This window comes from Symphalangus syndactylus, chromosome 14, assembly GCF_028878055.3.
Source record: "Symphalangus syndactylus isolate Jambi chromosome 14, NHGRI_mSymSyn1-v2.1_pri, whole genome shotgun sequence".
NCBI lineage: Eukaryota > Metazoa > Chordata > Mammalia > Primates > Hylobatidae > Symphalangus > Symphalangus syndactylus.
This window is the reverse complement of record NC_072436.2, coordinates 77,959,447-77,981,243: the sequence shown is the minus strand read 5'-3', so window position 1 is coordinate 77,981,243 and position 21,797 is coordinate 77,959,447. Positions and strand designations below refer to the sequence as shown.

The following is a 21,797-nucleotide window of genomic DNA, read 5'->3' as shown; positions in this document are numbered from 1 at the left end:
CTCTCAATCTCATCTTCCACCCTCCTTGGCCTCCCAAAGTGCTGGGATTACAGGCGTGAGCCACCGCGTCCGACCTTTTTTTCTTTTTTAACATTTAAAAAATCATAGAACACATACAAGAGAAAAAAACCTTTAATTATTCTATCTCTAAGGATATCTAGGAAGAAGCTAAAATATTTCTGAGGAAAAGACAGTGAAAATAGGCCTTTGTTTTCTTTTTTAAATTTTTTGATAATTTAAGGAGTGAAAAGGGAAATTAAATAGGATGGGTGTGTTTGTTAAAACCCTGTCACGTTCTTAATGACCATTACACTCTTGAAGTTGCATGTGAGCTCAAGGGAATATGTTAATCAGATTGTTTTGGCTGATGTTTAACAGGTTGCAGATCTTTTCTCTCAGACAATGTTATTTCAATTTTGGCATGTGTTAATTTTGCATATTTGTAGTTATAATCATGTAGTCTTATAGACATAACTTAAAAAAATCAATGTCCCTATTCAGTATATCATAAAAATAATAATGTCAATACTACAATTCAAATTTTAAAACATAAATTGTAAACAGGACTCCAGTGCAAATATAGATTATAAATTTGTATGTGCTCTGACAAGTCTCTATGTGACTTTGCACAAGCAGCCACAACAAAAGGAAAGAGCTGGAAGTACAACAATACATATCTGATAATTGGATTTTATTGAGTGGGTGATCCTTTTATGTTAGTCCCCAGCACATTGTCTTTTATAACACTTTTCTCAGATTTTTTGTCATTGTTAAACAAAGCACGGTCACCTCTCATCAACTGAAATTTTCTAAGGAAAATACTAAACAATGACCTCTAATAGAAGAGAAATATGAGCTCCAGGAGGACAGGGATATTGTCTTTTTTATGTGCTGCATTCCCAATACCTACCACAATGCCTTGACCTTAATAATTATTCACTAAATATTTCTTAATAAGTTAACAGATTTTTCACTAAAAATATCATCAAAGAAAATCAAAATGAAAAAGCTATCATTCAAAGTTGTACTCTTGAACCTGTTGCCTTAGAACTTGCAAAGTCAGCTGAAAGTTAATAAGATATTATTAAGGGAAATTAATAAGAGAAAGCAGAATGAACTATTGGCAAAACTGATCCAGTAACATTCTTGGGCACTGCAAATATCCATAGCATACAATGTTGAAGACCAGGTCCCATTACACACGCTGTGCAGCAATTTCACGTTACAGCACTATATGTGTTAGAGAGAAGTACTCAACAAGTTGGTCTGTTTATCACTGACAAGTCACTGCAGGATTTTGGTAATTGTTATCTTGTTCAGCTGTAGGCTGGACAAGACACATGGCAAACAAACTGAATGGCACAAGGTAGTTTTGTGAATAGCTAGAAAGAGTGTTATTACAAGAATAAGAGAAGTTGAACAGTTAACAATATGCCTCCTACTCTTGCTTTAATTGTTCAAGAAAAGAGTGAATATTTCAAATATAATCAAGTTGTGACCTTTAAATATGCTCTCTTTAGCGTGTGTTATGTGAAGAAACGTGCACAAGTAGAACACTCTCCTCTTTCACACTAAAGTATGCTGGTTAGCAGGTGCTCACACATTTTTGAAATGAGAAATGGGACACTGATAATGCAAGACCATTGTTTCAAGGGGCTCTCTTAATATAGGTAACTCAGTAGTATGTTCAATACCTAAAATAGACTCAACTTATTTCAGGGATAAAATATTGTGATTTAAAAAATTTTAAAGATAGCAGGATTTCTTCAGAAGATTGAACTATGGCACAAAAACCTGACTTGCTCAACACTTGAATTTCTTTTCTTGGAGAAAGAGATCAATGATGCATTATTGGGAATATTTTAAAATAGCATCCAAAAGTTGTGACAGAATATGAAGAAATATCCAGCAGCTCTCACAAAGTCATCTTTGCTTCCCAGGCTATGTTCTGATCACTGTAAGCCCAGTCACTAATTGGGTGACTTGCTGTGAAAAGAGCGGACTGGAACAATATTGCAGCTCTCTCTGGCTCTCATGTTATTGCCCTTGCCCTGGAATTTTTCCCTATCTTGCCCTGCCCAGAAGATTGCCCAAACTGTGCATGAGTTAATCCTGCCCTTTGAAAGCTGGGTTTATTTTCCAGCTCTACTCATCTGGGACAAGCTTCAGCAACAGGACTACTTTCCCTTGGCTCATGCCCAGTGCCCTGGTAAGTGGAGTTTTGCCTGCTTTCAGTTTGCTTTGAAATTTTGCTTTTTGTGTGTGTGTGTGTTCTTTGTACTGTATGGGATGGAAGTGCTTTGATTTTACACCACAAGGGTCGTAGTCAATGCCCTCCAAGATTATGAATTTCTACCAGCTTTTCTTTGCCTTTCCTGCCTAGCCTTATTATTTCATAATTATATTAATTATATTTTGCTCATACAAATATAATCATCTATGAATTATTCAGAGGAAAACACTGGCTGGATGCTGTATCTGGTTACCTGGATTTTTTTCCAGTTATTGAAAACACAGAAGTGAAGCAAAGGTCAGTGTACCCCTTATAACATGCCAAAGGCTCTTAACATTTCATGGGAAATGACCAGTAAGTCTTGGTCAAGAATCCCTGCTGATTTTATAGGAGATGAATTTATTGAATTTAGCAATGACTTTCTCAGCTGGGCTCTTAATTCCAACTAAAATCTTTGCTGCCATAACCCCAGTAATGGCCCACTTAATTGCAATGTGTAAATTATCTCAGCTAGCTGCTTTTACCTTGACATACACATTTGTGGACTAAGACTTCACCATAATAAAAGTATCTTAAGTAGTTAGAAGGCTTAGACTGAGAGGATGCTATAGACCAGTAAGGGCACTCCAGAGTCAGGGCTGGTATTTAGTTAGTCCACAAAGGGACAACTAGGCCAATGGTTTACAGTTGTCATCCATTCTAACTGATTAATGCCTATGCCGTGTTGTTAACACACTGAATATTCACATTTTGAATATCATTGTTGCCTGCAATATATTCTTAAAGATTTCTAAGCTTCTAGTCATTCACTGTGTTGCTCCAGATTAACAATAGAAGTTAGTCCTGCTGAATCACCAGTGGATAGTATCTGTAGATTTGCTTCAGTCTCTACCTGAGTTTCAAGGAAATCAAGAATGCTCCTCTGCCTCTAGCAACCAAGCCCATGTTGGTCTTTTCTAGATGCTGTGGAGCTGGACAAAATTGCATTTTTAGTATACAACAGAGGTCCTAGAATTAGTGCAATCTTAGGTTCAATGTGGAAAGCTTCATTATGACTAACTTCAAATATTCGTTCATGGGTAACTGCAACAGAAACAATTTCACCAAAGAATGTTGTTCCTAATTGAAAGATGGTTTTCTAATGCAGCTTTTCTAAGCTTTTATGGCAACCAAAGAACTTGGGTCCTATAATGATAGAGTAAAAAAAAAAAGGCCACCTTTTAAGAGAATAAACATAGGTTTTAAATTATTTTGTTAAGAGTTATTATTTAAGGTTATATAACAGGCATAAATCTCAATCTAAAGAAATTCAGGTTGGCAAGAAACACAGTTTTATTTTCCCATTACTCAACCTAATTTCTATTTCAAGCTCTGATTTCACAAGGGGTGGCAAACACTTAATCATAGTCAATTTAGCAGGAACTGCATCTCCATTGAGGGGGCTTACATAGTATCACTATGTCAGGGGAAGGGGATGGGGCATTTAATCCTTGCTTCTCATCTACTATGCTGGCTCCTCTTAGAGTTCTAATATTCATCTTTCTTCATTAGCAGCCAGCTCCATGGATTGTTGCTGGGTTGATTTTGGTCCATCAGCAAGGACTCTTTCGGTCTGGTGGCTGTGCAGTGCCTCTGTACTCCTTTGGGTGTCTGGAAATTGTGTTGGGCATCCAGAACCGCCATAGTACTATGTAAGTTTGCACTGTCCATTATGGTAGCTACCAGCCACATGTAGCCAATAAATAAATTAAAATTAAATAATATTAAAACTCAACTTCTTCAGTGACACTAGCCACATTTTGCATGTCCAATAGTTCCAAGTGGCTCATGGTTAGTCCATTGGACAGCCATGTAGATATTCATCATAGAAAGTTCTACTGGACTGTGCCACTCCAAAATCTTGGCTGGCCTAGATAACAACCCAGTTTTTTCTTCTCTTAAGGGTCTTGCCACCTCCCCAGGACTCTAATAAGGAGAAAAATATTTCTATTAGCTCTCAGATACCATAGATAGATCCTATCATTTCAGCTGCCCTTCTCCAAAGCTTGTGCCAGAATAGGGTGGGATTAGATCCTGCTCTCAGAAATCCACTAGCATCCAGCTCTCATTACATCCCCTCCAAGTTTTGTCTTTCCCTTCCAGCCCAGGAAACTCATTTCTCATCTTTGGGAAAGGAAGCTTTACTATTGTCTATAACAGCACTGTCCAATAGGAATATAATGTGAGGCATATATATAATTTACATTTTTCCAGTGGCCACATTAAAAAAGAGTAAAGGAACAGGTAAAATTAATTTTACTGTCTTTTATTTAATAAACCCAATATATCCAAAATATTATTTCAATATGTAATCAATATAAATATTATTAATGTATTAATCTTTTTTGCGTACTAAGTCTGAAATCAGTGTATATTTTATACTTATAGCACATCTCAATTTGGACTAGCCACATTTCAAGTATTCAATAGTCACATGTGGTTAGAGGTGAACAGTGCAGGTCTCTAACTGGATTCCATTTCATTATTCCTCAAAAGGGTTAGGCTTTTGAAACTCAAAAACCAATAAAATTTTTTTTGTTTTTCTACATTCTGTTATAATTTTCCTGAAACAATGAGCAAAGACCAGCCTAAATGAGGGTGAGTGCAATGCTGAGGATCTTGGGGTGGGGTATAAGAGGAGAAAAGCCGTAGCAAGAAAGGAAATATTTAATACTTGGAAAAACAACTACTACAGAAACCATCAGTTAAAAATTTAAAAGTATTGGCCTGCCACAGTGAGTTTTTAAGGACATTAAAAATTGCTATAGGATTGTTGGAAGTAAATTTGTCTGCTGTGGGTTTAAAACAATTTCATTAGCAGTTAAAAATTGCAGTAATATTGTTGTGTATAGTATAACCACTATGGCAACTGGAAAAAAAATACAAAAACCTACAGTGTTATTATTGGGAGTAAATCTTATTACTAGGAATAAGGCACAGATAAATTCCATTAGTGGTTAAATCCTGCAATAATACCTCTGACAATTTTTACTGCAATAACTGTAAAACCCAAAGATAAGAATTTTATCACCAGGAAAGATAATAATAATTCAAGCCTATGGTTGCATTTCATAGTCTTGAATTTCCATTTGGGGAGTTTCTGAGGCAGTGACTAGAAAAGCTGTTTCACTAAAAACAATTTCTGTCATTTTCAGAATTGTCATGGCAGAGAAGATTTAAAGTTTTTGGATGCCATTTTCCACTTATTTCTTTGTATTCTATCTTCATTTTAAGCTTGATGATATTTAAAGGCAAAATTTAAATTATTTTAAATGTTGCATCTTCTGTTAAGTAAAACATTTTGCAGTCAACAACCTGGGTCAAATGGACAGGACAATTAATGTAACTTGCATTAAACCTGGGACAGAGAGAGATGATAAATCAAGATCTGAGTAAACAGGGAATTAGAAGGGGGCAGACACAGTGGGCAATCCTGGAAGTGGGAGGGTGAGTAGGAGGTACCTGTTGGTTGGTAGGGGAAATGAGACCTTAAGAAAAAGGTAACTTCTAGCATGTCAAAAAATCCCAGCTAATATATGACATAAGGAGTGGTCATGAGGATTGAGGATAAGTGGATTCTTAGTAATTATTATAAAATCCTGAGTCCACCTGAATTATTGCTGTTCCAGTCTTGGTACCAACTGAATTAATGGGAGATAAATAATGTTGAATGTACTCTTTAAAACTCTTTAGTCTTTGAGGTAGCGATGTTTGGCACTAAGTATTGCCCAAGTATTCTTGAAGGTTTTTTTTGTTCTTTTCTGTCTTGTTTATGTTTGCTACCAAACACAATAGCATATGCTACTAGTTACCATTTGACTGTTTACTATGTGCCAGATACTTTAGGTACATATCTTCCATTTTCTCAACATCCCAGAAAGGTAGGCATGATTATGTTTTACAGGATCATGCTTTAAGAAGCTGGGACTCAGGTTAAGTAATTTGTGTTACTTTCTTGTGTACACACCGAACATGTTCCTGAAACTCTTCGAGAACAGGGACTGTAACTTTTATGTACTATTGGTAATATTTAATATGATCAGGCTGGAAGCAGTGGCTCATGCCTGCAATCCCAGCACTTTGGAAGTCTGAGGCAGGCAGATAACTTGACCTCAGGAGTTCAGCCTGGTCAACATGGTGAAACCCTGTCTCTACAAAAAGTACAAAAAATTAGCCTATCAGTTAATAGAGTTGCTCCTTAAAAAAAAAAAAATTAGCCAGTCGTGGTAGCATGTGACTGTAGTCCCAGCTACTCGGGAGGTTGAGGTGGGAGGACTGCTTGAGCCTGGGAGGGTGAGGCTGCAGTGAGCCTTGATGAGGGAACTGAACTCCAGCCTGAGTGACAGAAACCCTGTCTCAAGAAAAAAAAAGATTAATACTCAGCTGGTATTCAATAACTATCAGCAAAGCAGGCCAAAAGAGCTGAACCTATTCTATATTTAATATTCTTCAATAAATTTAGTTAGTATACAGGTTGTTTTTAAAAATGTTATAGGGGGAAGAAGTAGCTGCTCTGTAGGGCCTCCAGGAGACAGCCTATGAACAGGAGGTCAGTGGCAGAACAGGGTCAAGAGCTGTTCTTAATTCCTTCACTCATTTAGTAAACGATTCTAACTTTGATCTTTTCTTAGCTACCTTGGTGTCTAGAAGGAAAAATAAGAGTTTACATCCAAGACAAATATTTCCCCTAAAAATAAGAACTGTCATAAGAAACTGTCGGTCTCTTGAAATTTTCCACAACTTGAGGAAGATACCCTAGGGATCCTACTCCTTTATTTTTTTTTAAGACACTATTTAAAACTTATTACTTTTAGGAGAATTTCTTTACAATAAAGTCAGTCTCTCCATTTTTTCTCTCTTCCCCCTCTCCCTTTGGAGTAAGGAAAGCATGTTAAAAGAATCCAGAATGACAACATGAGAAAGTTTGAGAACTTCCAAAGAACAGTAATAAATAGGGTGCAAAAACCTTCTGATCATCATATGGATTGTTTCTGAAAGGTAACTTGGATGAAAATAATTTATGACTATTTTTACAAATAAGCCATTAAAAAACTCCACACACTTAAAGCCTATTAATGATGCAGAATATATTATTATATGATATCATAATGGCTGTAGGTTGTAGTGACTTCGTAAACCACTCAGGAAGGACATCAGCGAACTCTTAATACAAAATAAGGATCAATATGATTATTACGATTATCTTAACATTTTAGAATTGACTAGCAAAATAAGCAATAACTATGCTGTTTTCTGTAAAATGCACACTGTGCTCTTGTATTATTAGATCATTTTCTTTATTGAAAGTGGAAATTGAATTAGATACTGGATTTAAGCCTTACATCTATCTCCCCGTCTCTCTTGATTGTTCAACATGTCTCTCCACTTTGTCTTGGCCCCCAATGTCTACAGATAGACTCAATTCTCACCCATCACTGCTCTCTCTTCCTGTCCCTGAAAGAATCCTCCCTAGACCCTAACACCTTTCAAGCTACTTTGTCCATGCACCCTGCTTTCCAACCTTCGTAAGATTGAATGATCCTTGTTTCCAGAGCCCATCCCGCTTGCTTTCTTTTTATGTTAGCTTGCCTTTTTTTTTTTTTTCCAAACTGTCTGCCCGTTGCTTGCTGATGCGCCTACTTCTCTGATTATTCCTTCTCAGTCTCTTTCCCATTTTACTCTGCTTATTCCTTAAATGCTAGGATTCCCCTGAAGTTTCATTCTTTGTCCTCTTTCTCTAAACCAGGGGTCTGCGAACCATCTAAAACTGAAAACAATTTTTTGTGTTTTGAGACAGAACACTTTTTCCCCCTTGAGAAAGTATCTATAGCTTTCATATTCTCAAAAGGGCCCTTGGCTCTTTTAACAAGATTAAGTGTCCCCGCCCTCACTCTGCCTCCTCCTTTTTGCCTTTGACCACCCTTTTTATACGCTAGCTGTTCCCAAATCCATCTACAGTTCTCACTAGGGGCAAAAGAGTCTGACAGCGAAGAGGAGAAACCAAGATTCAAAGAAATGTTGAAGACTCCGAACAAGAAGAAATTGTACTGTACACATTTTGTGTCTAGCTCAGCTGATTCAATCCCGTTGAAGACCAGTTGACTCAATGTTGGGCGGGGAGCGGCAGGGGAGTGGGGGGTGCCTGACAGGGTCATTACTTCAGGTTGTCAGGTAAGATCCCAGGAGGAATTGGTGAAATAAAGGCTGTATGCGCAAAAACCCTAGTTGCCAGTGGCGGAGGAGAGGGCGCGCCCAGGTCCTGGCGGAGATGAGAACAGGAGAGAAACCCACAGGCAGCTGCACTGCCCACAGCTGCAGCGAAGCCAGTCTCTAGGTCTGCAATCACCCTTAGGGGCCAGAAACCCAGCCCAGCACTAACGGCGCCTTTGATGGACAGCCACCTTCTGCAATCACCTTGCAGTTTACTATAAACACTCCCTATTCCTCCCGCCTATCGCTTCCCTCTCCAAGCCAATCAGAAGAACGGGCGGGATCGACCTTAGTCGGTTCTTTTTTTTTTTTTTTTTTTTTTTAAAAAAAAAAAAAAAAAAAGGTAGCCTGTGCGTCGCATTCCGGCTTCGGGGAAAACCACCTCCCGAGCAAGGGGAAGGTGGAGCCCCTGTGATGGGCAGGCAGTTCTACCAATGAGGCGACCCAGCCGCTCTAAGACCCGGCCGCCGAGGTGGGCGGGGCACGCGCGGGGCCTGGCCAATGGCGGCGGGGCGGTGGAGGTTGAGCTGCCGTGGTAGGGTTAGTGTGAGAGGTGCGGCGGGGGAGGTAATGATGATGGTGGCGGAGGAGGAAGGCGGGGGAGGGGGTGCTGGGCGCTGAGCGGTGGCTCTGGCAGGGTTTGGTAGGGTGGGGGACGGTCGCGGGGCGATCTGTCAGGGAGGGGGCGGGCGTGAGGGGCGCCGTCCGCCTGAGGGGCTGCAGATCCCGGCTCCCGCGAGCGCCGTGGCTGGCTTGACTGTTCCATGTGGCTCCGGCGGGGATGGAGGACTCGGTGGCGGCAGCGGCGGCTGCTGCTGCGGCGGCGACAGAGGAGCGGCTCTGAGAAGGGAACGGGTCCAGACTCAGCCCGACAGCGGGATTAGAGGTGTGAGGACGGGGCGGGAGTGGACGAGCGGCGGGGCCGGGGCTCGGGGTCTGGGCTGGGGTCTTCTGGTATCGGCTGGGTGACAGGGACCGCGGACGAGCCACCGCCTGTCTCCGCTGGGGGGCAGGGGTCTGGGCACCGTGCGTGAGGAGACTGGGCTCTGGCGGACTGTTCCCCTGAGGATGGGGGAGGGAGGCACCGCACCCTGCACAGTCCACTTGCCCCGCTGGTCATTGCTTCACGCCCAGGCAGGAGTTTCCATTTCCCTCCGGTTGGCAGCGAAGGAGCCCAAGTGGCCTGGAGCCGGGACATTGCCCTCTGTCTGCCTGATTTCCCTCCACTCCTCGTTCCCCATCCATTTCCTCCCTCCGACTGAAAAATAGCATTCCTCCTGGCTCCCTAATTTGTTCCAAGCACATATTGTCGGACTTGAGGCTATTAATTATCGACTGAAAAACAAAGTTTATTAAAAAATACTCCACTTCTCCCTCTTTCTGGCGGTGGACATTAAACAGCATCCCTATACTTTCGCTCTCTGCTCGCCCTTCTGTGATGCTAACAGGGGGAGGTAGGGCCCCGAGTTACCGTCTCTCTGGATTGTTGTTGATGCTGACTACCTGATGTGTCGCTCCACGTCTTCTGTGTGAATTGTAATTTCTTCCTTGGTGTCTTGTATCCTTCATGTTACTGGCTTTTGAGGTCGGTGTTTTGTTTCATTGTTTAAAAGACATGCAGAGAACTGGGATGGTCTTTTGCAGCGTTATTTAACATGGGTGGTTAGTCACTTCTCATGATTCTCTCCTCATATTCTTTCACTTTTTGTCTTTGTTTTGCTTTTCAGTCCTCCAGAATACACATCATATAGCCCCTGAGGTGGCATGGTGATGTCTCCATGAGGGAACCCCCTCCCACTCGTCCTGTCACGTATATCATAGTGTTCTTGACTGGGCCATTCATCTAAGATGGGATTTACCCTGTGAAACAGGGAGAAGACTTATGGACCCCAAGCATCATTTCGAGTTGTAGTTGAGTTTTTAAAAGACATACATGCAAAGTTCCTTTGCTTTGGACCCTCTGCATTATTAAAGCTGCTGTATTGCTAACCCAGAACTGCTCCAGTGTCTTGACTGATCATCATGGCTTCAGTTTGGAAGAGACTGCAGCGTGTGGGAAAACATGCATCCAAGTTCCAGTTTGTGGCCTCCTACCAGGAGCTGATGGTTGAGTGTACGAAGAAATGGTAAGGTGTACCTGGAGGTAGAGTTTGCTGTGCTATGGCCTAAGCATACTGTGGCCTAAACTCTGGGTCTTCTGATAGTATATTTACCTTTCTATAGTGCACTAGTGTGTAGAAGCTGGGTGGGGTGCAGATAACTCTAACAAGTACTGTGCTGTGCACTGTTGCTGCTAGTACCATCCCTGTGGATTTTAATTACTGCGCCTCAGTATGGCTCAGAGGACTGTAACTGTGAGAGCACACTAAATACAATAGATTTGGTTTTGAGGCTGTTCGTCATTAGTGTTAAAATAACTTTGATTTTTGTAATTTTAAGGAGACGATGGCAACTGAAATATTGTGAGCATTAATGCGTATATTTTAATATAACAGGCATATGATTTAATAGAGTTTTAATATAGAAATCTATATTCTTGTGGGGTGATGGTAATCTATTTTATTTTTGTTTTTTCATTTTTCCTTGCTTAGGATAAATAATTTTTCATTATTTGATTAATGGAATGCCATCCAGAAAACCTTAGAAATTCTTTTGTTAAATGCTTACTCAGGCAACTGTATTTTATTTTCATTGCCTAATGGGATACATTTCTTGGCCAGATTTAAGGAAGCAATTAGTAGTACTGGTCTGTGATTGGCTTTTTTCCACTTGAGAAGAGTAAATATAGGGCTTTCTTTCCATTGCTCTGAATGATAAACAACAAAAATTTTTTATTTAGTGAGAGAAAAAAGTTAATTTTAAGCAAATGGTCATTTGGGTATTGATTTACAGCAGTGATTAAGCAGTAATGGACTTATTGCAAAATAAGTCCATTTCTTTGTCCAGAAGGACTGTAATTCAGGTCTGTAATAATTTTTCTTTTTAACATCCTTTTTATTAGGTTAAAAAAATAGCTTGCTCTATTCTAGAACTCTTATATTTGAATATTTATTTGGAACTAGTTTCTGAATGCTTTTCTCTTCAACTTATTAGGAATATTATTTTAAAATCAGTTTGAGAAATGCATGCACTCATTACCTACTTTATACCAGGTACTGTGGATTTAGAGTAGAATACGACATAATCCCTGTCCTCAAGGAGTGTACAGTCCAGTATAAGGAGAGTCACATGAATAAATTCACCGTGAGGGATGCAATAATATAAATATGTATGACATAAGGATTTTAATCTGTCTCCATCCAGTTGAATATCTTTGAGGACAGGTTATTTAACTTCTCTGTGATTCAAGTTTCCATATCCATAAAGGTCATAATGGTGCCACTTCATGGGGAGGGTAATTGTGAAGATTAAATGAGTTAATACATATAAAATGCTTGGAACAGTGTCAGGGATATAGTGCCTAATAGATGCCATTATTATGTACAGAGGTCGCAGAGGGAAAAACAGTCAATTCTTTAAGGGTAGAGGATGAGTTGTTGGGATGGCTTCCTGGGATCTGAGCTGGGTTTTGAAAGATTCATAGTTGTTGTCCAGGAAGCCAAGGGAGAAGAAGTGAAAGACATTCTAGACTGAAGCAACAACCTATGCAGAAACATGGGAAGCTTACCTAGCATGGGATGTGCTGGAAATTCAAGTAGTATAGTTTGATATTAATGGGGTTTAAAGTGTAGGATTGGGGAGCATGCAGTGAGATAGGAGGTTTGAGAGTCAGGCAGGACTGAAAACATGTAAAGTTATATGCTGTTAATAAATGATTTGGGAATTATTCTGTAGGTGATAGAAACATAGTGAAAGATTATGAGCAGAAGAGACATTAGGTTTGCTATTGGAAAATCACCAGGACAGCAGTGTAGATTGAGGATCATAGTAAAAGGGTGACTGGAAGCAGCACTATTAGGGTAGCTGTTTTAATAAATAAGGGGAGACAAAAGTTTAGGACTAGGCAATGGCAAAGGGAATGGAGAGAATTAACTGGAGGAACACTCTCAGAACACAAAATTGGTAGGATTTGGTGGTCATTTCAATTGGGGATCTGAGCAAGATGGGGATGAGGGAGAAGAAAAGGGCTAGATTGACATCCAAGCTTTTGTGTTGGAAATTGGGGTGTACTTAACTAAGCTGGAGAAGGTCGTGATTATAGATGTTTCTTAACTTGGCAGTATACTGGGAGCATCAACGTTAAGATGGTTAAATTTTAATCTTTTTCTTAAGGGAAATAGAACATTATCAGGTGATTCCTTAGTTAGAAAATCAGTTTCTTCCTCACAGTTTGCAGTCTTCCTGGAATTTTATTTCCCTAGAGCTTTTAAGTTATTAATTTTTAAATAACAATGTAAGTTATTGCTAATGTGTCTAAAGGTAAAAGCTACAGTGAAAATTTAGCTTGATTGCAGTTGAATAAATGGCTTGATTACTTTTAGGGATGGCCATTATGGTGTCCCTATTAAATCAGGTCTTATGATAGGATCTGGACTTAATACCAGAAGGATTCGGATGTTCTCCTAGAAGTATTGGGGGTACTAAATATTAAGTACCCCCTAATACTTCTCGTATTGTCTAGTGGTTCCAGAACTTATATCTAGAACTTAATACCAGAATTATTTATACCAGTTCTAGAACCACTAGAACTTAGATCAGGAACAAAAACGAGAATGTCTTTTTTTCATTTGAGAGAAGGACAGTATACCAGGGAGGTCCTATTCGTCATCATTCCTTGATTGCCACATGAAGGGGCTGTAGCAAATTTGGAGATGATAGGGGTTTATACCCCCTACTCTTCTTGTTGTCCTTATGTCATTTAATTATTAAATGATGTAGCTATTGGCAAGTAGTAAGACTGGCCTCTGGAGATGAGTTTGAAAGAGACTATACTATCATTTCTCTCTTAGTTTACTGTCTGTTCTGTTCTTTTATCATCTGTAGGCTTTTAGATTTCTGAGAGAAATCTTTACTATATGAGTTCTCAAAGGCTTTACAGGTGTTTAAGGAAACTATGAAAGTTGGCAAATTGGGGTTATGATGATAATTTAACTAGGTTGCAAATTAAATTCTGGTAAAAGCTCTCTAATATATGACATTAATCATTATGTATGAATACATATTATATTTTGTATGTATATATATGAACATATTTTATATTTGTATTTATATTTCTTCCATCTAATTCTTAGTTGTGGTGGGAGGACTAAAAATATTCAAAGTGCCATAAACTTTTCCCAAAAAGTCATGTATTTATTTTAGTTTCTTATTTTTCTATGTCATATAAGAATTCCTTTTCCTTATTTTAAAATATAATTTTAATTATAATTTATATTTTAAATAGGCAATACAATCACATGGTTCAAAACTCTAGAGGTACAAAAAGGTGAAGATATATCCCTGAAAGTAACTCTTCTTTTTGTTCATTATTTCACCATCTTTGCCAACCTTGTGACCCCAGGATTTGAAAGGTTAAAAAAAAGTAGTTTTTCTTAGTGTTTAAGTTTGTGACACTGGCCTGTTAGATAAAACATAAACTCTTTAATCTGATGTTCCAGGCCATGTGTCACTGATCCCAGCTTAGTTTTCCAATTAGACATTAAGAAGACTACATGCACTTTCAGTGTTCTTGAATTTATGAAAACCAAATTACATTAAGAAGTATTAATTTCAGATCCACTTCTTTGGGTGGCTTAAGCAAGCATTTCTCTGTTGACCATGGAGTGATATAGAGATACATGAGCCTTGATGTAAATAACCTACTTTTGAAATAAATTTTACAAAGAACAGAAAAAAGCGTTAATTAGAAACAAACTTGGTGTGTTTTGTGGGATATGGACTGTCATGAGTAAAAGTGGAAGCAGGGATACCAGCTAATAGGCTATTGCAGTAATTCAAACAGAGTAGTAGGTGGTGAGAAGTGTTCAGACATATGTAAGTAACACACACATACCCTCACACACACTCAGCACCACCACACTTTATTGAGATATAATTTACACTTTTGTATATAGTAAAATGCATCCATTTTAAGTGTACAGTTCAGTGAGTTTTGACAATTTTATGTGCATATAGCTGGATAATAAATTTTTTAAAGATATAGTTAGCAGGACTTACTGATGGATTAGATATGATGTAAAGTAAGAGACAATAATGACTACAGGTTTTTGACCTGAGCAACCAGGTGAATGTAATATTAATTGAAGGCATAGGGGAACACTTGAGGAGGAAAAGGTTTGGTGTGAGGGAGAAGTCAAGAATTCTGTTTGCTTTTCGTTTGGGACATCCAGATGGAGATCTTAATGAAGCAGTTAATTATAAAAGTCTCAAACTCAGAGGCTGGATCATCTTAGTATGTAAGTAGTATTTATAATCATGGGGCTATAGGAAATTTCCTATGCATTAATACAGATTGAGAAGAGGATTGAGGACTGAGCCTTGAGGCACTTCAGCATATAGAGGTGAGGAAGGAGAGGAGGAGCCAACAAAGGAGACAGGAAACAAGCAGTAGTGAGATAGGAAAATTAGGAGAGCGTGTTTTCTAAGAAACCAACTGCAAAAAGTGTATTAAGGGAGTATTTGGCTGTGTCAAATACTGTTGAGAGGTTGAGCAAGGTGACCACTGGATTTGGCAAGATGGAAAGAACTAATGATTTTGAGGAATGGTTCAATGGAGTGGTGGAGATGAAGACTTGATTAAGTTGGCTTAGAGGAAAGGAAGTGATTACAGTGAGTATAGATGATTTTTTTTTGGAGTGTTTTGCTACAAAGCAGAGAACTAGGTAATACCTGGAGAGAGACAAGGGTTCAAGGTACATTTTTTGCTTGGCAGATACTGCAGCATGTTTAAATGCTGATGGAAATGATTGGTAGAGAAGGAAAAATGGATGATGTGGTGGGAGAGGAGGTAACCTTAGGACAGAAAAGTCTTTGAGTGAGAGAAAGAGAAAAGGATCCAGAACACAAGTGGAAAGGTTGAACTTAGGTAGAAGCAGGGACCATTCACTGTTACAAGGGGAGAAGCAGGGTACATGGGTAGAGAAGCAGATAGGTTGGTAGATTTGGTTGGGGAGGATGTGGACATTCTGTTTTCTCAGGGAAATAATATAAGAAATCATCTGCTGGGAGGGAGGTGACAGTTGTTGAAGAACTGAGGAGATGAGGTATGAAGTTGTCAAAGTGAGAATGAATTGACCAGGGAAATGTAGGGGGATTGCTGGGTAGTAGTGATGACCTTCTTAACTTTGTGATTATAAATTTTAAGTGAATGCAACCAGCAAGTTTGCGTATTTTAATCCAACTGTGTTCAGTGCTTCGGTGCAGAATAGGTAGAGTTGGATTTGACCAGGATTGGATTTTGTCAGGAATGTATAACTGAGGGGAAGAGAGACAGGGAAATTGAGAGCAAATTTGCAGGAGTGCTTTTAGTGATGAACCACGGAATATAAGCTGGAAAAGGAGGAAGGTAAGTACGTGAAAGATGGGATAGTCAGTGAGAGCATGAAAAGGATAATGATTGAAAGATTTTAAAGAGGTTAAAGAATTGTTGGGGTTGGGAGCTGGAAAGATGGGAGGTGGAAGAGTGTGAGATGCTTGATTTTGAGGATGTGGTTAATGTTAATGACAAGATACTGGTGGTGTCCTTGGATCAATGTGCATATCTGTTTACAAAAATAAGTACATATCCCAATATATTTTTAATATACTGCATACATGAAATATGAGTATACTTTAATTTCCTTTAATAAAATAAATACATTTAAAATAAATAAATTTAAGAAGAATTTCTTGCTGTGTTTAAGTAGATAATCTTTTGCACCTTCCAGGTATTCCTATTCCTTGTTAGAGACTATAGCTATTAGTATATAACCATGAGAGTTGGTGGCTGAGGTGAAATGGAATAAAAGATTTTTTGGGTGTGAAGAGGGCGGTCAAGGAATTTAGAGGTCAATGTGTGGACAGATTATTTGTGTGGCTCTTGAAGTTACCAAGAATAATGGGAGAAGAAACGTTTAAGGCGGAGTCAGGTGCTAAACTCTTTTTTTTTTTTTTTTTTTTTTTTTTTTTTTTTTTTTTTTTTTGAGACAGAGTCACACTCTGTTGCCTAGGGTGGAGTGCAGTGGCTCATTGCAACCTCTGCCTCCTGGGTTCAAGCGATTCTCATGCCTCAGCCTCCTAAGTAGCTGGGATTACCGGCATGTACCACCATGTCTGGCTAGTTTTTTTGTATTTTTAGTAGAGGAGACAGGGTTTTGCTATGTTGGCCAGGCTGGTCTCGAACTCCTGTCCTCAAATGATCTGCCCACCTCAGCCTCCCAAAGTATTGGGATTATAGGTGTGAGCCACAGCACTTGGCCTGGTGCTAAAATCTTTAATGTATGAGGGGAGAGATGGGGCAGAAGGTTAGATGACTGCAAAAGGGAGAGGCAAGGTAAGAAAGGTATTGTTCCCTAGTTTCTAGGCTTGCTTCTAGAGAGGTTAGTTTGCAATACTTTCTATGTTGCAAGTTATGTGAATCTTGAACATCTTATTCCTTGAAACAAAATAGTGCAGTCTTTTCTATATTGTAAGTTGTCAAAGGTATATGATTTTAGCAAATGCTAAATTGATGTTACTTCTTTGTAATTTCATGATAGTATCTTATGAACTGATTTTTTTTTTAAATTGTAATTGTTACATATTGTATTTTATCCAGATTTTAAGTCTTTATTCTATGTGAAGAACAGTTTTACAAAATTCAATTGTGGTGGGTTCTTTAAGGAATATAGTGGAGCCACCTAATGCCATAATTGGATATTGATGTGCTTACATCATGATTATGTCTACACATGACTCAAAATATGCCTCTAGATCAAGAGTTGGCAAACTCTGGCCTGATCCAAACTGGCTCTTTTGTTCTCTAAAAAAATAGAGAACAAACTTTTTCTGTAAATCTTCACACTTTGGGAGGGGCCGAGGTGGCAGGATCCCTTGAACTCAGGAGTTCAGTAGTTCAAGACCAGCCTGGGTAACATGGTGAGACCCTATCTCTTAAAAAAAAAAAAAGAAAGAAAGAAAGAAAAAGTTTGCTGACTTCTGCTTTAAGTCATGGGAGTTACTTGCAGCTAGTGTTTAGGGAATACAGAGTCTAGCACCTTTCTGTTTTCTCTGTGCTCAGGCTCTAAACTATTAGTTTAGTCTTATTCCACTCAAACTACGTAAGTAACAGAGAAGAGACCATTGTGCCAGTTTTCCAGCCTTATAGAAAGAAACTTTAGAACAGCTTCTGAAAACATTGAGGTCTGTGTATGTGTAAAATACATATTTTCTGGCTGTGTGACCTTGGACAAATTATCTCTTAGTACCTCTTCTGTAGTGGAGATGATAATAACACTACTTCCAGCACAGAGTTGTTTTGAAGATTAAGTAAGATAATACCTGTAATAAAGGGGTTAGAACAGTGTCTGACAGAGTAAGCACCCAGTAAATTTTACCCATTGTTGTTATTATTTTTTATCTGATAAATAAGCAGTGAGTGATGAAGAGAACTATCTAGAGAGAAAGGTTAGAGTAGGTGGGAAGAAGATTGTAAATATAACCTGAACTTTTAAGAGTGTTAGAGAAAGATGAACTAGCATAGGTTGGAGTGACCAGGGAGGTAGGAGTAACCAGGGAATGTGCCTGCGAAGTACAGGGCTGAAATGAGCTAAGTTTTGACAATACTTTGACTTTTGGGGAGAGGAACTACATATTTTTGCTTCTGAAGCAAAATCAATTCCTATGGTTTTATAACTTTATTTCCTTTTTATAATAATTTCAAGCAAATGTTGGGCTAAGAAAACTAACTTAATTCCTCCAAAGTAGAATTAATTTGCCAGCATTTGTGTATGCATGTCTGTGTGTTCATATGTGTCCTGTAGTGATGTTTTATGATATTTATGATGTATTTCTTTTCTTTTTTTCTTTTGAGACTGAGTCTTGCTCTGTCACCCAGGCTGGAGTGCAGTGGCACCATCTTGGCTCACTGCAGCCTCCACCTCCCGGGTTCAAGCAATTCTCCTGCCTCTGCCTCCCAAGTAGCTGGGACTATAGGTGTGTGCCACCATGGCCAGCTAATTTTTTGTATTTTTAGCAGGGACGGGGTTTCACCATGTTAGCCAGGATGGTCTCGATCTCCTGACCTCGTGATCCACCTGTTTTGGCCTCCCAAAGTGCTGGGATTACAGACGTGAGCCACTGTGCCCAGCCGAGTCACTGTGCCAAGCCATTTTATGATGTATTTCTTTTTTTTTTTTTTTTGGCATTTTAAAAATGTATTATTTCTGAATTTTTTTTTTTTTTTTTTTTTTTTTTTTTTTTTTTTTTTTTTTTTTTTTTGAGACGGAGTCTTGCTCTGTCTCCCAGGCGGGAGTGCAATGGCGCGATCTCGGCTCACTGCAAGCTCCGCCTCCCGGGTTCATGCCATTCTCCTGCCTCAGCCTCCCGAGTAGCTGGGACTACAGGCGCCTGCCAACACGTCCGGCTAATTTTTTGTATTTTTAGTAGAGATGGGGTTTCACTGTGTTAGCCAGGATGGTCTCGATCTCCTGACCTCGTGATCCGCCCGCCTCGGCCTCCCAAAGTGCTGGGATTACAGGCTTGAGCCACCGCGCCCGGCCTATTTCTGAATTTTAAAGAGTCATATGGCTACCCAGAGTAAAGATTATATTTTCCAGATTTCCTTGCACTTGGTATGGCCATGTGATTAAATTCTAGTCAATGGAATATGAGGGGAATTGATGTGTACAACTTCCAATTAGAGTCTTTGAAAGGAATGAACCTGACTTCCTCTTATCTTGACCCATTCTTGATAACTGAGGTATGGACCCAGGAAGAATGATGATTTTCAACTATGTGAATGAGATCCACAACTAGGGGATGATGGGTAACAAGACTGAAGAAAGTCAGGGTCCCAATATCATCAGGTTGCTTCCAGCCATACTACTTCTGAGCTGCCTACTTAGACTTTTTTTGAGAGAAACATTTTCTATCTTAATTCAGCTACTGTATCTTTGGATGTCTTTGTTACAACAAACTAATCTTTACCCTAGCTAATATATGTTGTGCTTAATTAACCCTATTATCACTAAGATAAAGTCAAAATTTCACATCTTGGAGTAAGAGAACATCTTGCTCTACACCCTATTTATCACTCTAGCTTCTCTCATCATTCTCTTGCTCCTGCTCTTTTATTCTGAATTACCCTGAAATCATAAATGCATGGTTTCTTTCAGATCTTGGCCTTTCAATGTGGTCTTCTTGCCCCACCCATTCCTATCTCCTCTACTTCCAGAATTTTCTGCTCACCTTGCCCCAACCCAGGAACCTCCCAGGCTTCTTCCCAAAGCATTTTCTGAGAGGAGGTGTTACTGATTTTGGACAATTCTAAGGCTTCAATCCCCTTTTCCTATGCAACTCCCCCACCCAACAGAATCCATGACTCCCTGCTAATCTTAGGACTTATGAAACAGGCAAGGTCTATTTTGTAGATTCTAAGAACTGGATAATTTTTTAAGGTGTAGGGAAGCATCTTTTGCTAGAGGTTCTTCTTTGTGTCTCTTATGGTCATCTTCATTCCAAAGCTGTGCTACTGAGTCCTCATTCCTTTGAGGGCAGATTGACTTTCCAAATACATTGGTATCATGTGAACTGTTTTTTTCTCAGTGAATAATGGCAATACAGATGTGTCTCAAGCAGGTACTTAGTTTGCAAAGAAAAATAAATTCATTTATACTTTACCATCATCTTCAGCTATAAAGTGTATTGTCAATAAATTTCATTGCCACAAAGTTGATGGAATTGTCTTCCACTGGTTCAGCAGCCATCTTAATTCCTGTGACAAATAGTTTCTTGTGAGAGGAAGCAATCTGGAAGGTCTGAGGTCCCTTTCCTTTTCCCGAGGCCCTTTGCTCCCCTGGCAACTGCCTGGACAGGCAGCAAGGAGTTGTTTCCCAGTGCTTTTTGCGTTCCTGGCTGCCAACTCTGGCTGCTAAAGTGTCTGCCACCTGCTGCAATTTATGATGTTTTTCTGTGTGACGACTGTTCATTTCGTTTTTCATTATCTTTTGTAGCGACAGGGGTCTCACTATGTTGTCCAGGCTGGTCTTGAACTTCTGGCCTCAAGCGGCCCTCTGCCTTGGCCCCTCAAAAGTGCTGGGATTACAGGTGTAAGCCACCATGCCCAGGGCCAGTTTCTCCTTAAAATTTTTTTTCCTGTCATGATTTTAAAGAAATGAGCCCAGGATCTTTTTGTAGTGTGTAATTTTCATACATTATTTTGGTATCAAATCTTGATTTACATACTTTAAAAGTTGATTTCTAAAATGAAATTTTAAGGGATTATGTGAGGAGGTTCTGTTCTTATGATTTAGTTTAGTTTCAAATGAGTTTTGCAATTAAAATGCCCCTGGAACTTAAAATTAGGCATTTCTAGAAATGTGCTATTGATGTATCAAATGTGTTTGTTCTGATTTTTTGGGAAATTTCAACAAAAGAGCCACTGAACTTGTTCACTGCATGATATACAAATAGTTCAGGAAAAATTGCACAAAGCATTTTGAATACTCAACAGGGATGTTCATATTCTACATTAGGACTTTTGCATATTTGTTAAAAGGAGTGGAACTGAGCTTGAAACAGAGGCAGTGAAATTACTGCAGGATGTCATTATGCCTGGTATTTGTCTTATGTATCACTGTTATAGTGATATTTTTAGGCAGCTTTGCCAAAAGGCACCTACTGATATTCTTTAGTAAGTTTGGTTTATTAAAAAATTTCCTGGTTTTATTAATCCAGGTGTTGTTATTTCGAAAATAGTTTTAATAAAGTTTTTTTTTAAAACCTATAAAATTTACCTTTAATTAAAAAAACACTTTAAAATTTGATAACCTGCCTATGTCTAAAAGAGTTTGTCAGCCTAAGAATTTAAAATAATACCATGTTGACTAATTTAGGGATATACATAGAATGATGGTCTTACAGGAGCAGAGAGAGCACATATTACTAGGCACTTGAGAGGAGTTAGTTGCTGCTATTGGAGACTGGATTTTGTTCTGAGTTTATTGGCAGCCAAGGCAAAAAGGGATGCACATTGGCTCTTTAATAGTCCTCCTGGCTAAAGAAAGTATATAAATTTGTTTGCAGACTTTTCTTAGACCTTAATCCAAAGAGGATTTTTATTATGAAAATAAAATATGACATTGGATAAAATCTCCAACTACAAAAGACTCAGAACCACTGTGAAATAAGATAATGTTTA

At 39.0% G+C, this 21,797-nt stretch overlaps 1 protein-coding gene across 27 annotated transcripts in view; it reads left to right on the top strand.

The window, feature by feature from the left end:
- The window catches only part of EHBP1 (EH domain binding protein 1), a 387,904-nt gene that overhangs the window by 25,285 nt on the left and 340,822 nt on the right, over positions 1 to 21,797 (top strand). For 4 of the 27 annotated variants that reach the window (XM_055241560.1, XM_055241556.1, XM_055241554.1 and 1 more), the window contains exons 1-2: positions 8,966 to 9,049; positions 10,210 to 10,608. The exons of 1 other annotated variant lie outside the window; for it this stretch is intronic. In XM_055241560.1, coding sequence (XP_055097535.1) covers positions 10,505 to 10,608 — 104 coding nt within the window. In that variant the 5' untranslated portion in view covers positions 8,966 to 9,049; positions 10,210 to 10,504. Of the gene's footprint in view, positions 1 to 2,143; positions 2,210 to 8,960; positions 9,369 to 10,209; positions 10,609 to 21,797 lie in introns of those variants that run through there. 22 more of the 27 variants (XM_055241562.2, XM_055241559.2, XM_063617925.1 and 19 more) reach the window with 9 other exon arrangements.